Raw genomic sequence first — 17,651 nt, forward strand, 5'->3', positions numbered from 1 at the left:
TAATGAAATAATGCTTATACATATTAGTCATAATGAGTATACGTTTAATTAAAACAATTCCTGTCTCTTAGACATTTGTGTGCCCCCTCCCCGGGGCTTGTGTAAGCCGATAGGACGGGGCAGTTTGCGTGTCTGTGCGCTGCTGTCCTCAGTGGGATCTGAGTGTCTCCAGTGTGTGACCCGCACATGTGTAAAAGTGCAGCAGCAGCACAAGACGACACTGAGGCGATGGCGATGCTCACTGCTGTCCTGTGCTGAGCTGCGGATTGCACACACTGCTCAGGATCTCCGCCGCTTCTCTCTCCAACTTCTTAAGATGTAGCAAATATACCAGCACCCCACCCCCCGCGTCACCCACCAGGGGGATGACATGATGGACACAGCATCTGTACCAGCGGGCACAGGACCAGAGCGCCCAAACTCCGGCGGTGACAGGACGGCGGGAGGGATGGAGGGACAAAAGTGACTCCCAGGCCACCGGACTGCCAGCTCTCAAACACCCGACAGTGCGCGCCGGCACACTGGGGTGCTGAGACGCAATCTGTGGATTTAAGGATCTGCCACCTGGGAGCCGCCTGAACCACAAGTGAGGGTCGCACTTTATGGCACCGCAGACTCGTGTCCGGACTGTTGTCCAAGTGTCGATGGGGGCTGATGCTGACCATGGATCTGTCTGACCTGAACGGCAGCTGTGTGGACTGCGGCTCCCCGGGTCCGAACCGGAGCAGCCTGGCCGCGCAGAGCCCGTCCGCCGGGGTGAACGCCGCGCTGGCCGGCGTGCTGATCTGCACCACCGTGGTGGACATCCTGGGCAACCTGCTGGTCATCCTGTCCGTCTTCCGCAACAAGAAGCTCAGGAATGCAGGTAAGGAAGAAACTTCACCCCCCGGCCACCGTATTTATGTATTAGTTAAAACTTTTTGGATTGCGCCTTAATCAATACCGTTCATTATTATTATTATTATTATTATTATTATTATTATTATTATTATTATTATTATTGCAGTTAACAATGATTTAATGTATTATTTAAATATGGATTCAACTGATGTTATCCATTTACGCACCATGGGGTATCTGTAAACGGTTGTAGTTGATTGAATACCATCATGTCTTTCAAGAGAGTGTTTGATACGAGTTTAAAGAACAAAACACATGAACACAAACCGGGTGTTTTACACGACGCTGGCAAACGAAAACAGCATGAAAACCTGCCCCACACAGGAGTGAAAGGACACACACCCACCCCGCCTGTCTGCTGGGGCACTGGGCTCTGGTGCTGTGAAGGCATGGGTCTTCAGGGTACTGGATGTGTTATATAATTCCCACGGTTCACCGAGTTACACTTTGCCTTTACTTACGCTTGTCTGCCCCTCTAGTATGCAACCCGGTTTTGTAAGCAGGGAAGTTCATGATGTCTAGGCACAGAATATACACATCGAGACAATCGAAACCTGCAGATCTTAAAGCAGGGATGGAGAGACACCGGCCATCCGGGTTCAAATAACCGAGCAATCAGTGTCAAGAGTTGGGACAGAAGGAAGGTCAATCATCTGAACAGATGGGTTTGAGGGTTCAGTTCAGGTACTTGGTTGTTGAGAAAGTCAGTTACTTTATAGAACAATTTGCTTCGATTTAAAGACGACTAATGGGTGACTTTAGAGGATGAAATAAAGAACAGTACACTATTTAAAAATGTGCATGCAATTGTATACATGAAGTCTTTTGTATAAAGTATATGATATATAATTACACCAGCATAGGTTAGACAAGATGAAATGTTATGTGACTGTTTAAGACTTTAAAGATGCTTTACATTGTGTTTAGGGAGAACGTGTTGTGTAATATGTATTTTATTCTTGCTGGCATTTAGTCTATACATGCATTGAAAAATGTCCTTGTTAAGTCTGCAATTATTTGCACATAATAAGTTAATACGTGTGGAGACCAATATTAGATCAATGATAAGTGGACTTCAGTCAAAGCAGAGCCAGCAATCACCCCCCTGTTTCCTCAACTGCTACTTAGCATGTCTATAAAATTCATCTGGCATTTATTAAGTTGACATTGAAAATTCATTTGAGCCAAATAAACATTGTGTTTGAAGAGCACCTGGACTGGTCTGGTAAACTGATCAAAGCATGTTGCAAAAGTAACTGTGCAGGTGCAGTTGTTAATGCGAAGCGATTGTAGTTTGTAGTTTTGGTACAGACCATTTCAATTGATTTGTTATATAAAATGCAGAACTGATTAGCATCTATTTATCTATCGATCAATCGATCCATCTATCCCAGATCGTGCATTACAGAAATTAAAACCTTTCTATTTGTATGGATGTTCTTCTCCTGTGTAGGCAAAACACAGCACCCCAGTGTTTCCCTCACAACGCCCAGTGTAAAAAGTAAAAGGTTGTGATCAGTTTTCGTGTTGCCGACCTATGCCAGCTGCAGCAGTCCAGTCCAGTCCAGCACCGCCACCTGCCCCAGCATCTGCATCTCCGCCCGGCTGGTGCACACTCTTACCCAGTACCTTTTACCTTCAATGATACGGAACTTTAGGGTTCATCATTTTGGCAGTAGACGTGAAGAGGGACAGCTCTGGCATTGGAAAACAGCTACATTTGACCACCCTGGTCGTTTCAGGTGACACTGGTCAGGAACAGAGTAGTGGAGGTAATTAAGACTGCTCTGATGAAGTGCTTACCCACCGCAAATCTCAAACCTTTGGTTAGAAACAACTACAGTATGCAAATTAAGCTGACAATGAGCTAACTAAATATGAATGAAATGTAATTATGATTCTTATCTTGGTTTAAAACTTTGCATGTACTTTATTTCCATTTCGATAAAAAACTTGAATTTAATCTCAAAGACATCAACCATCCACAAACAGAAAGAAATGCCATTCTGACATTTTTTTTGTAGTCAACAAAGAATGTGATGATTTCATTGGCACTTAAAATTATAATTTGACCATCCCCCTGAAACAAAAATAAGTGCTAGCTGGGATGCCTGTTAATCTACACTACATGGAATTTGCATTAATGTGGTTAAACTTTTGATTAGCAATCTGTGAAGAAGTGAAAACTCAATTTCTGCTCAGCGCTGTGTGGACTTGTCAGTTTAACAAACATGATCCTGACACAAGTCGCAGCACAGAGAGAACTCAGTGTGAGTAATACTGAGATCACTCAGTAACCCTAACGTGGCTTTGTGGGAACATTGTCCAGGGTTTGGCCCAGAAATGTTAAAATGCATTCCTCAACTGTCCAGGGGAGAAGGTGTGTGTGAGAACCAGCCTGGGACATCAGTGCGTTTTTGAAACCTGTCTCTCTTATTTCAGACTGAGATGATTCCCTTCGGTTTGCTGTCAACTTGGTCCTAGATTTTCTAAAGCTTCAATGCAAAGTGTATCTCTTTCATCTGCTGTTCTGTTTCCTCAAGTGAAAGCAATTTTAGGCAGTACATGATTCAAAATAAAGAAAGAAAGAAACAGATATAATTGTCAGACTTAATGTCAACATTAACCTGAAGCTACAGGAGTGTACGGTTGCCACTAATTCAATTAGTGCTGTGCTCAATTCAATTAAAATAAGCAGGGGAACGCTAGTGCATTTCCAAATATGGGGTTATGTCATTGGGATTAGCTTTTTTCACAGCCTAGATCTAAACTCACTTGATAGTTTTCAGCCTCATAATATATTCTGCCACACTGCCTCTGAAAATGTGTGCTAATTGATTTCCCCCCTTTTTTGTTTGGAATGTAAAGTTTTATATTCTCCCATATTAAAAGGTGGATAAGCTTATCTAATTAAACAAAATGTTTGTTTTTCCTTGAAACTTTGATGAGAGAAATGTGCGTCTGTTGCTGAATTGTACCGGATGTGCCAATGCTGTATAGAACATGAAACCGTGGATCACATGTTTTGTAGACATTTAAACTGCCAGGCATTAAGGAGATACTTCAAAGAGTTGTACATGTAATACACTACACTCTTAGAACAAATGTGTTAAAAACAACACATGATGTGTTGTTTTTTAACACATTACTGAGTGTGATTAAGGACAACGCATGTTGTGTTAAAGTTAACACAGGTTGTGTGTAGGAATATTAGCACAAATAATGTGTTCTTTCATTAGCACTGTAATGTGTTAGTTTTACTCAACACGTTGGCCTATTAAAGCGAAACAAAACATTTCTTTATCAAAGGAACCTATGTGGTAGTTATTTAATGTAAACAGAGAAACCTTAATATAAATTATTACTATGCAAACATGTAGCAGATGCCTTTGTCTTATTAAGTAATTTATTCAGTACACAACAAAATTACAATCACAAACAATGTAAGACAACAAATGCAATCATTTGAATGAATTGTACTTATTTACTCTAAAGATGCTTTTCTGAAAATTACTTATATCATGTCAAATAATGGATAATACTGTTTTTTTTAGTTAGTTATATACAGCATATTATGTATTAAACAGCTGTGGAATAATCCACTTTTTAAATGAACATCTGTTAAACGTTTAAATCTGGATATTTTAGATATGTAAATAACATGACTGATTGAATAAATAATAATTAAAAATAAACACGAAATATGTTACCTGGACAGGTCAGAAGTGAAGTAACATGATAATGTATCCGTTTCTGTTTGATTAAACCATGAAGTATTATTTAAACCTCACTATATAGATTACAGTCCCCTGAATGCATTGTACCGCACCGGGGGTCACTAGGGCCTGGCTTCAGAATCGCCACAATATTACATACCGGCATATTGTACTGTCTTTAATATTATTTTTTTATAGTGGGTATACAACTATTACTATACTACTACTACTACTACTACTACTACTACTACTACTACTACTACCATAAGCTGTCCTTCTAAAAAGTGTCGAATCACCCACGTGATGCTACCCTTCAAAAATGATCATCTTCTGCACGTTATATAAGATATACTACTCTGCCACACATTATATCTAATATATATGTCCAAGAAAACACAAGAATGTCTCATGTCAAACCCGAACTTTAGAGATTACAAGTTTCAATTTCGAGTTTTAAAGTCAACATTCTGAGGGGTTTTGTTTCTCATGGTCCCAGCTCTTCTGTACTAATACAATAATTAATGACTTTTGTTACAATTGTAAAATTAACTCAAACAGAACACAAACTAAGGTTTCAAATACATTAATGATACTCACCTGTTATAATTTCGTGGCAACAGAACAGGTTTTGTAGACGCTGTCCTCAAGTGAAGGGTGTGTGGAAGGCGATTGGTTGAGATACATTTCGCAGAGGATTATGGTTAACAGTAAATAAGAGACTTCGATTGTGATAGAAGAAAGACAGTACCTGCACATATTGTGTAGAAAACTATAGAACTATTAACAATTCTTTTTGTGTTGAATTTCAACACGTTACTTCTAAGAGTGTATGAGCTCAGTCATCATGTTCTGCACATAAAACATCTGAAGACTAAGTTGCCTCCGCGCTGAATCAGTAGTAATGGCCTGTTATGTGAAAGGAATTGGGAAACACCATATTAAACTCTTATATGTTGACAGTTTGAAGGCAGCTCAGATGTGTGGGAGTTGTTGTTCACCTGTAATGCTGTGACATGCTTTGTGTTTCTGTAGTGTCCTCTCATGAGAGCACTCACTGCATCGGCAGACATCTCCTGTTCCTGTTGCCTGTTCCGACTAATTGTAAAGCCAAGATAAGGTTGAGCCGAGCTATTAGGTTGACAACCCCCAAGAGACACTGATAGATATTGCAAGGGAGCTTCTTACCATTGCCTTGTTATCTACAGATTCATAATCTCTCTGCAGCCTGGGTTCATCATCAGAGAGAGCAGCGATACATGAAGTGAAATGCTTTGATCGAGATGTAGAGTAACAGATACTTACCCAAGGTTAGCGATCTGTTTATCTGCACCTTCACTTCTGAGAAATGTACCGCGTTTCCATGCAGATAACTGCATAATGTCCTACTGATCAGAAACATCCAAGGAAGGCAGAGTTTGCGATTGGACAACATCGTGACCTTTCAGGAGAGAACTGGTACGAATGAAAGCCTAAACTCAATCATTAGATTGATGCTGTTTTGTGGCTTTTTTCCTTTGATGGGAAGAATTTTCTTTTCATAAACACTTATGTGTCATCAGAGTCAATAACTGACGAGAGATACATATTATGTGCAGTGCTTCCCTGCCGCATACCTGAGACATTTTTATCAGGAATAAAAACCTGATACTTTGAGCAGAACATCAGTACAAACAATGCACGAATACAACGGGCACGGAGGCTATTTTAATGCTAAAGGAATGACATGCATATTAAGCAAGTGTGAAGGAGAATATAGACGATTACGAGTCGCATATAATTCTAACCGACGGATTCTGCAGGGACTGCGTGTGGATCTCATTACCGGGATGAATGAAAGAGGCTGAACTCCGAAGTTAATGCTGAAGCAGCTTGTGATAGTATGGCCTTTTAGAGGCAGCTGTAAAGCCAGTCAGATGTAAACGTCCTTGTGTGTCCTGCATTAATAAAGACACGGCCGAGCAGCAGCAGTAGCGCGTGCTGGTGTCGTCGCAGTATAAATCAGAGCACTTCGCAAGGCCCATTGTTTCTCAAGTGCAGCAGCGTGAGTTATGTACCGTCCTACTGCACACGGACGATCGTCCTGGGAGTTCAGAGAGAAATACAGACGCGATCTCCACGGCTCCTATCCTGCTCTCTGTTTTATGAGTTATTGTACAGCAAAATCTTAATGTGGTTATTTCTCCCGAGTGTTTTCTTTTGAATGGAGGTGATTATTACTATTCTTGTGTTTGTTTACTTTCAGGTGACAACCATTCTTATGAATCAGCTGTGTTACGTTATTATGGGATCATATTAATTTAATATATCATCATAATCAGCAGCAGCATTAATTGATCCACTGCTGGGTGAAGGCTCCCCAAAATGTTTCCACTTGTTTCAGTGACAGCGTCTCTTTTCCAGATCACACCAGCAGAGTTTCTGGTTTACTTCTCACTTTCTTTTTCTTATTTTTTCATCCCTTGGGATCCATTCTATAGTGTCTATAGCTTTATTTTCCTTGGTCTGTTTTTCTTGCAGTGTGTCCGGGCCATTTTGCCATTTTAACATTTTCACTCTTTCAATGATTTTACACACATATCTTTGTTCTCGGACCCATTCCTCTGCTCGTCTGTCTCTGCTCGTTATGCCAAGCAGATGTCTTCCCATGCTCGTATGTGTTGTCTGCAGTTTCTGTATCATCTCTACATTTGGAGACCAGGTTTTGGAGTGAGCACTGCTTGTATATATATGTATGTATGTTGAGACACCATGTGGGGTTGGACGCGTTGTCCTGACTCTCAAGGTGAGGCTTAGGAAACAATACCCAGGGTCACAGTGCTAAACGAACACAAACCAAAGCAGACAAACATACAATGAAATGAGCACCTAGCTCCTTTGAGCCTAAACCACACATTAAACAGGTCCTGAACCACACATATACCTGATAAACCACAAACACAAGACAAAGCACTCTGGTAGTCCATAATCCAAGTCCGATGTCAATGTAGATAAAAACAAACCGTTACAGTTCATCCCTTTGAGCTGCTCTCGCGTTCTCACTCAGAAACACCTGTTGCTTCTCGTTGTATTCGTTGTATCGAGGACGGGAGCCAGGGCAGTTCAGGCGGTAAAACTTTGCCCATTTTACATGTATAACATGTAGCTTTGAATCAGAGCATGTCTGCAGAAGTCACATCAGAAAAGCCCATCCCAAAATCCCATGAACAGTCAGATTGTATCATCCTGGTCATGTCTTTGGGACGCACATACCCCTATTGTAGGCAGATGGGTCATATTATAATTGTTTTTCCAAACTGACTTCCAAGTGCTTGTAAATTATTTATTTATCATTTAATGGCTCCGGAACACAGTTTAGAATTCAATCTGTGAAAAAAAAGCAGATAATTGAAATGTGGTCATAAGAAAACTGCCCACATATAAGCACTACCACATAAAGCAACATAAAGTATATAAACTTATACTCTACTGCAGGTTAAACTGCAAGGTTCAGGGTTCAACAACTTGTTTATACATTCTGGGTCATTTACAAAATAATATGATGTCCACCCTCATCTGAGCACATGGATGACCGCTGACGTTATGGCAGGAGCAGGTAAATTGAAACAGTTTCAGTCATATTGTCAGTATGAAGTTACTTTGAAACATCACTTATTCTTATATGAATCATTTCCAATCCCCAAATCTTGATAAGAAGAAGATAACTTGCTTTTCATAAATTCCTCTCATTTGCCAAAACCTCTCATTCTAAAAAGATGCATTAATAAGTCAGAATATGGAAGAAAATAACAAAGGTTGTGTGATATGCTTTGATAAGAACCCGTGGGACAGATACTTTTGCATCGCCTGGTTATTCTACATAAATTTACTCTATTTGAGCGCTCGGTTACTTAATCGAGCTCTTTATTTACTCAATGAGACCTTGGGAAACTTTCCAGAAGACACAGTGTACCAGAGTTTGGTTTGGGAAACTGAATTTAGAGCAGGCAGTTAATCGGGAATTTGCACAACCGCACAGAAACACGTGATGCGAATGCCATTGTTAGTGCGGAGCTGGCCATGGTGTCACTAGTGTGTAGTGTTCCCCGTTGTGCTGGTTTATAACAGTGATACAGACACGCTGGGGCTGAGCAGTACTAGCACAGTGTGAGAGAGAGAGAGAGAGAGAGAGAGAGAGAGAGAGAGAGAGATAGATCATTTTTGTTTTGTTGTACAAAGTAAATTGTCTTCTATTTTCTGCTACCCTTTCTCCTCTGATTGCAGTCAATGGGAATATGGAATATGCAGTCACTCTTTCATTTGTTTTCTCCTCAGTTGTACTGAAGGGGGTTTGCACAGTGCCAGGGCTGCATTCAGTTCTTCTGTGGCACTGATGGTAGTGAGCAGAAATGTTCTCCTCAGGATATAAATGGTGGCAAAGTCAAGTATGTCTCAACACTGTAAGCAAAACAAGACAATTTTTCCCCCAACTTCACAAAGAGTTGATGGAAAATATACAGTCCAAAGTGTAAAGGAAATTAATACAGTTAAACAAACTTTCAAACTGAGAGTTGAATTCTGGCCGTGTTCCTTCGGATGGCAAACAGTACTGGAGGAGAATGAAAGCATCACCATGAACTTTTTAGAAGAAGCGCGGAGGCACTGAGGCACGGAGGCACGGAGGCACTGCACACAGACCCGAGAGAGACGCTGGGAATGTCTTCACAGGCATCACCTCCTCATGATCTTCCAATAAAGAAGAATGGCTTCTTTTTTATCCTTTAAATCAATCTGTGCAGCAATTCTTAGTCATTCTGAACACATGCAGTTATAGTAGCCATCTGCCAAACTGAAATTCCTTCACTTTGGTCTGTCATTGTGAAGTTCAGTTGATTCATTAATTTATATTTCATGACACCCCCGTGTCACTATATAGATTACAGTCCCCTGAATGCATTGTACCTCACCGGGGGTCACTGAGGCCTGGCTTCAGAATCGCCACAATATTACATACCGGCATATTGTACTGTCTTTAATATTCGTTTCTGGTGTTCCTTTGCCGTGTCTTACAAAAGGCTGTCCTTCGGTGTCCTGCCGTCATTGCCTATAGGAATGAAGATGAAGAAGTCCTGCTTGAGATATATGAGTTTTCCAGATTAGCTGTACTCTTCCGTCTTGGTGCACGGAGAATCCATCCAGAGATGTTATCCAAAAACAAACAAAGAACTTCCTGTTCTTTCTGCATTGAGGTAACTGAAACCAAGCAAAATATAAAACCTGTTTCTCTGCAGTGGACTGAGGAAGACATTTGGTCACAGTGCCACGTTTCTGCCACATAAGAAACCCTTGCACAGGGCAGCTTACCATTGTGACAATGACCCATGTACTCAGGCGGGTTTGTTCTGAGTGATCCCGGTACAGTGCCTTGCTCAAGGGTACAACAGCAGTGCCCCCACCTGGGACTGAACCCACAGCCCTCGACCCCGGAGTCCAGAGCCCTGAACACTCCTGCACACTGCTGCCACAGGTGCCACAAAACACACTTCTGCAAATGATACAGTATAGATAGTGAACTAAAAACAAGTGCAAATCACAGTGCAGAGTTACATGTAAAACACATGCAGTTACTCGATGATAGAGGGAACAGAAAAGGCACGGATACTATACTTATGCACTTATGTCAAGCAAGCGGTTTAGGAACTGCGCTAATTCCCCTTTAAAGTCAGCATGGTTGTAAAATATGCAGCCAGGTACTGACTGTGAAAACATGTCCAGATAATGGGTTCGTGTTTGGGTGATAATCAAAATAATAATAATAATAACAACTATAATCATCAACATCATCATCATCATCATCATCATACAAACAATAATATTTTAAGTGCTCAATACGGAGTTAAATACGTTATACAATTCATATCAGTGTCCTTTATTTTGTTCTGTTGTTTTTGGACGACTACAAACAATTCAATGACAATCATGATAGGCATGTCAGATTCAGTCAAGTGCTTTTTGAAGTTGGATTTTTTGCGACATCTGGTGGCCGTATTCAATTCTAGTTGTTTTTCTTCTAATTCACACCAACAAATTGGTAAAGAATGCAGCCTCGAAGAAAAAGTGTTGTCTAACGTTTTGATCTAAAGCAGATATCAATCCATAATGTGAAACTTTTCCCAGTAAAAACTATTCCTTTTAAAGGACTAAGCCATTAAAACATTTCAAGCCAGACTCAAATATAGATGTTTGTACTTTTTTCACAGTAGTGTTTTTACATGCTTAACATTGAACAGTGTTGAGTCTATTCCCTTGGGTAAACTGTGTGTATTAGTGATAAAGCAAAATGCATGTTAATCTGCAAGATGGCATGGCATATTATTTATGCATGGAAAAGAGATCACACACAAACACAAGAACCCAGAAGGAAGTTACTGTTGCCCCCTTTAACCCCACTGTTGCCTGTTTTCACTCTTGAATGATTTCCTACCACTGTACTGTTGTTTGTCTCAATTCCATCTCCTGTATAATGCCAGCCCCACTGACTGCTAATTGAAATGCCCGGCCCAAACTTGGTCATGCTATGAGGGAAGGCTGTAAATGGTTCTCTCTCTAACACTGGAAAGAAAACAATATATTGTTACTGTTATATGTGTTAGTTAACAAGGTCCCGCATGAGTAAACAGTGTATTTGAACATTGGCATTATTATTATTCTTTCCACAGACTCACACTGTTCAACCCCATTGACATATTTTCTACAGTTTATTTTCTATTTCCAATAATAATTCACTGATACCGCACTAGCACAGAAAGACCCGGGTGCAGACGGGTCATTCGAAACCTGACAGGAACCTCCAGGTTCGAGTGTTCGAGTTTGAGTGTTTATATTAAGAGATTTGAGGTTGAGTTGTTTACACACACAGCTTGTTCGCACACAGTACAGATTATATACTAAGTTTAAAGGCTAGGAATATCCTTAAAGCACAGCAATCTTGCATCCAATGTTTTGCATTTAATAGATAGTTGATGTAGAGGACCTTATTAAAATGATTTAAAGGACTTTGCTACTGATTAAACAAAGTGCTTTTTTATAACGTACTAAAGATGCACTATACTCCAGGCACCACAGAGCTCAGAAGTACATTACCTGTAGTTGCTTGTTTGCGTGCCATATTTAAAACAATGCCCTTCTCTTGGTCAGTTCTGCCCCATGGAAATCAATTAGGGAGGTCAGCAGATAGCCTTGTTCAAAGCTATTAGTGTTTAAGCTGTTGATCTATGCTTAAGGAAATATCAGCATAATTGATTTAAAGGCCTATTATGCAAAGAAAAATGCATAATATTGACCCTGAATAAAAGCATTGTCTGTTTGGAAGATGCACATGTCAAGTCCAGCCGAAGACGGATGACCCCTGAGAAGTGGGGCACGCTTCACTGACAGCAGCATTTGCATTCTCTCCTATTTGTTTACCGGCTAATCCATAAGGTGAATGGGAGATTGTATGTCTTTCCATTGTGATTCTTCACTTTTCAGCTCTGATCCTCTGTGAAATTGAATAGGCTACAATACCCAATCAATGCGCCCTTGATGTATAGGGTAAAATATAAATGCAGGAGAGGTCAACTTTTGAGAATGCATTAATGTCGTATTACTCCTCATACCTTTGGGCCACAGCATATAGAAAACTTTTCAGTGCAACTGTCATGGTTTTTAGTACAGCATGAATGTATAATGCTTATAATGCATACAGCTCTGGAATAAATTAAGAGATCACTGCAATTTTCTGTTAAATCAGCATCTCTACATGTATGGCAGCTATTCCAGTCTAGTGTCTGTTGAATTCCAACTACTGAATGAGGTACTGATTAGGTGATGACCTGAACCAAATCTTATTAAACGAGGAAAAGTATAAAACCCACTGCTGTGGTCATCACTATCCCCTTGCAATAGGACCAGCTGAATGGCAAAAACAGTGCTAGTAGGACCTCAAAAGTAATTGGAATAAAAAAATAACTATTGCCAATACCAAAAGAGTTGAAAATGAAAGTTTTGAATGCGGAAAAGAAGGGTTCAATTCTGGCTTTACTGGCAGAGGGATACAGTAGGCTTCAGGTTGCATCCATCCTTAAAATTTAAAAGACGGCGGTTCATAAGATCAAGGTCAAGCTACAGACCGGCAGAGGGCGAAAACAGCTCTCCACTGACCGGGATGACCGCCAACTCATTTGAATGTCACTCAACAACCGTAGGATGACATCAAGTGACCCACAAAAAGAAAAGTGCACGGCGAGGATGGTTCGAAATGGGCTCCTAGGGGCAGGGCTGAGGTCGTGCAAAGCTAGAAATAAACCCTTCATCAATGAGAAGCAAAGAAGAGCCAGGCTGAATTTTGCAAAAGACCATAAGGATTGGACCATAGAGGACTGGAGTAAGGTCATCCAATTTTCAGCTTTTCCCAACACCTGGTCGTCTTATGGTTAGACGGAGACCTGGAGAGGCCTACAAGCCACAGTGTCTCGCACCCACTGTGAAATTCTGTGGAGGATCGGTGATGATCTGGGGGTGCTTCAACAAGGCTGGAATCGGGCAGATTTGTCTTTGTGAAGGACGCATGAATCAAGCCACGTACAAGTTTGTCCTGGAAGGCAACTTGCTTCCTTCTGCTCTGACAATGTTCCCCAACTCTGAGGATTGGTTTTTCCAGCAGGACAATGCTCCATGCCACACAGCCAGGTCAATCGAGGTGTGGATAGAGGACCACCAGATCAAGACCCTGTCATGGCCAGCCCAATCTCCACACCTGAACCCTTTCTATTCCAGTTTGTATCTTTCTCTGTGCATGTTTTATGACAGTCATTATAATAATAATTCTCATTATTTTATGTAAATCATACATATTTAATAACAATACAATGATCTGTGTTAATACTGTAGAAAAAGCATACATTTATCCTGCAGTCTGCACCGCTATGCCCTCTGTATCAGCTATATTTAAATGACATTCACTATAGCAAGGGGACTATTGGATGTAATTAAATATAAGCATGGAAATCGACTTCTTTATGAGACGTAGGTTGGAAACACGTGCCTATACTTGAGTTGAAATGTGTCCTGTACTGTGACATCTTCAAAGGAATTGTCAAGATGCTCTCGTTTATTGAGCTCATACAGCAGCCAGGACTGCACCCTTTCGAAAGCTCACTGTATCTCTAAAAACAGGATTTAAGTGGGTCTTGAGAAAGTAAGCTATTCACTACAAATATGAAATCCGATAGCTGCAAGAAATACATGCAATGCTGTTAGCTGGAATGTGTTATGAAAAGAGAAACAATGTAATGCTTTAATTTCACGATTTAATCCATAAAGAATACCGCATTTTCCTTTTTAACAGAAACATATTTGTTCTAAACTAAACTGACTTTTTGGCCGCAAAAATCTTAGTTTTATAGAATCAGGAAAAGAGATTTTTTTTTTTTTTTTTTTTTGTTTTTTCCCCCTCGGCAAATCACAAGGTTTTAAGAGATATTCTGCAGGTCCAAATTATACACCATCTGAAATGTTTACTGAAATACAACAAATAAAGGACAAATCAGAAAACAGTTGGATTTTTGCTGGTATTTTACTTACAATGTTTCTGAGCAAGATGTCATCTCATAATATTTGATTGGTATCAGGACAGATGAAGGTCAGGTGACTATGGAGATGTTATTTAATTTCAGCACCCGTTTTTCTCTTTCATCAAGTTTAGTTTTTTGGCTGTGTGTTTAGGGTCAGTATCCTGCTGAAAAATAAAACCTTGGATTACTGTCACCTTCCAAATAATAATTGCCACTTAAAACATGAACTTCTCTCTTGCTCTTTAAAACATGTGGTTTCTAAATTTCCATCTGTGTCTGACTGGATGAATTAGAATCGAATATTGTCAAGGCCTCTGTCAACCCATTATAGAACAAATAAAACTCTTAGACATGTCAGTTTGAGTCATAACTATAGAAAGGTAATAAATCACACATATGAGAAACCAGCCAATCACAGAGCAGCATTTACAAACATTCCTACACCTCTTATCTCTCTATAAATGTCATAACGTTCGTTAAATTATCTGTACTTAAAAATCCTTGACTTGCCAAGGTCATTTCAGGACACTAAAATGCTCGTGTTGCAAGTTTCACTGGATGTACATTTTGTTAAGAAATAGTTGAGTTATTATTTATTTCTTAGGAGAAAGTAGCACGATAACACAACAAAGATCAGCTACTGTAGGTCAGTTACACTTGTCCCTGGACCAAACCATTTTAGATGGGGGGGAAGGGGGTTGCTTTTAATATTTATCGAAATTAAACATTATTTTCAGATTTTAGATATTTGTGTCTAATCCTTATGTGTGTGATTTATAATAAATTAAAGTCATGTGATAGGGGTCAGAAATTGCACCAGATGACATCTCTTATATAATACAAACAAGGGAATCCGTCTTTTAATCCCTTCATACACTTTGTTAATCTTTAATCTTATGTGGGAACATATTTCATTGTATTTAGTAACGCAGGCAGATTGAATGGCTATAGCAATGTTTTGAGTGTTTTTTGTCCAAAATAAAGCCATTGAAAATGAGCCATGATGAAAACTACACAACAGTTTAAATTTAAACTCTGGAATTAATAAAATCAATCCTTGTTATTATTAGTGAACAGATCATTAGAGACCGTAACCTTCCCTGCCAGGCAAGGGTCACGGATATCTTAAAGGCCAACTGATTACACATTTAGTATGAATTGTAATTGAATAGAACGTGATTTTGCATATTACATTTGCATAGTTTATGCAGGAGGGCGAATATGTTTGTTTGGCTCTATATTTATATGTAAAACTGCTGTTTAACACTAAGGTGACAACCTCCTCCTGTCACATATCATATGATCTCGAGAAATTTAAAAGACAGATCTGAGGGATTTACTCTCCACGGTTCAGTGGCTTAACATGTCTTGAGAAAATAGGAACAGCGTGATTCAGGAACACTTACCAACCATGAGAAATAAAACCCTCTCATGCCCGGTTCAGGAGCACGAGGCCATCGACAGCATTTGATTTGAGGCCAGTGGACGACTGGTAAAATTAAAGGCACAACATATATGTCAAGAGAAAAAGCACATCAGGTTCATGAAATTGATGTTTCCCATCCAGGTCGTCTGTGATAAATAAGGCATTTGATATCATTCCACCAGGAATAGGTCTGTTTCACGTGTACTGTGCCAGGTACATTACATACCATTTCAAGGCCTTTTCATTTAATTCAGACCCACTTCATGTTTTTGGGTTCAAGCTCCGTTCAACAAGTTGCTTCACATCTCAAAATATACAGGGAGTAAACAGAGCGAAGCCCATGAGAAACTGACTTCCTCCAAGTTTCTCAAAGAACAGTTTCTTAAGCTGTGTGTCCAGGGATTACAACTGTCATTGGAGGTGTGTGTGAGTGTCTGTGTGTGTGCGTACATGTGTGTGTGTGTGTGCGTGTGTGCGTGCATGTGTGTGCGTGTGTGCATGTGTGTGTGTGTGTGCATGTTCAGTTTGTTCAGTTTTGTCAATAGATTTTATTCCCCCCCCCCAAAAAAAACACACAAATGTTTTTATTTTTCTCTAAACAAGGATTAATGGATTAAAAAATTCCCCTCTAGTTACAGTTATTTCGCTTTAAAGGTTAAACAATACCTCTGGCTGTTTGGTATACAGTTCAACCTGAAAGGGGAGTTCAGTATTGGCGGACAAAAATAATTTAAATGCAGTAATAATTTAAAGTGTGCTGCAATTATTTTAGAAGTTTTGGTGTGTGACTGTAAGGCTATCTGTCCGTGTGAGTCTGAAGTGTGATGTGCGTCCCTGTGTCTCACGCTTGACCTACTGGACGGCTTGTTAGTAACGAAGGACAGGACATGTGTGTAATTGATCTGGTGAAGATGAATAGATCAGGAGATTGCACGGACATTTACCACACGTGTTTCAGAAAGAGAAGATGCTACTTATTCTCATATGAGAATGACACGAAAAACAGCTAGGAAACCCACAGAAGGAGAGACATCTTGGACAAGTACAACTACTGTTCGACTTTTGTTTCCCTATTTAAAACAGCACCTTCCAAATAACAAGTAACAATCCTATTAGACACGAATCTCTTGATCTGGAAAACTGAAACAAGAAGTTTCATAATAATAGTTTTATTTGACATTGAATAAGAACAGCCAGAAAGACATTTATAAGTAACTTTGGTCCTCCTAGTTTTAAAAACATTGCGGAGACTGGACTGGAATTTGTACAATTGTTGTTAACCTGAAAAAGTCTAATGTTGAATGATATGAGTCAATGAAATACAAGCAACTGTTGTCACATTTATTTAAGTGAATCAACTATAAAACCAAGTTTTCTACAGTATATACAGAGAAATCATATTGGAGGAGAGCTGCCATTTAATAAATATATGAATCAAATAAAAGATTAAGCTAAGCATTGGTATCACTGTAATTTTAACTTCTGAACTTTTTATATCATTTTCAATTTGATTTTGTTGTGTCAGTTGAAGCAATAGTACAGATCTGAAAAGTTATTGTATGAACTGTAATCTTGTACTATAACAACATAGTTTGCATGACAAAACAAACAACAACTTTGCATACACGACACAAGTCAGCCTAAAGCGCTGGCTGACAAACATCACGCAGAAGAAAACCTACAGTTAGCATGCCAACAAGAACCGATCTTTAGGAGTAAAACAGAAGTAAGTAGTTGACAGAGGAATTACCTACTAAACCACTCAAGCTCAATTCAAATGAGCTTTTTTCTTATATATTTAAAAAGTAAGAATACACTTTCAGTTGGAGAGGTGGTTGTGTAGTGTTGTGACTCTCTCAGAGTTGTTCTTTTCACTCAGTGAAGGTCACGGACTTCCCCAGAGCCCGTTCATCGCAGGCGCTGTGTCCTCCTCCTCTCGGGAACGACATGCTTGTATAGCTCACTGATCTGCAGGACTGTGCAGTTCGGTTATGATTGCATCTTTCAGGAAAAGCTAGA

At 39.8% G+C, this 17,651-nt stretch overlaps 1 protein-coding gene across 1 annotated transcript in view; it reads left to right on the plus strand.

Moving 5' to 3' along the window:
* Positions 1-205: 205 nt before the first annotated feature.
* mtnr1c (melatonin receptor 1C) overlaps positions 206-17,651 on the plus strand; it is a 79,570-nt gene continuing 62,124 nt past the window's right edge. Inside the window, exon 1 of the mRNA XM_066714760.1 lies at positions 206-865. Within this exon, the coding sequence (XP_066570857.1) occupies positions 655-865 (211 nt within the window). The 5' untranslated portion in view covers positions 206-654. The remainder of the gene's footprint in view (positions 866-17,651) is intronic.

Source organism: Amia ocellicauda, chromosome 10, assembly GCF_036373705.1.
Source record: "Amia ocellicauda isolate fAmiCal2 chromosome 10, fAmiCal2.hap1, whole genome shotgun sequence".
NCBI classification, from domain to species: Eukaryota; Metazoa; Chordata; class Actinopteri; order Amiiformes; family Amiidae; genus Amia; species Amia ocellicauda.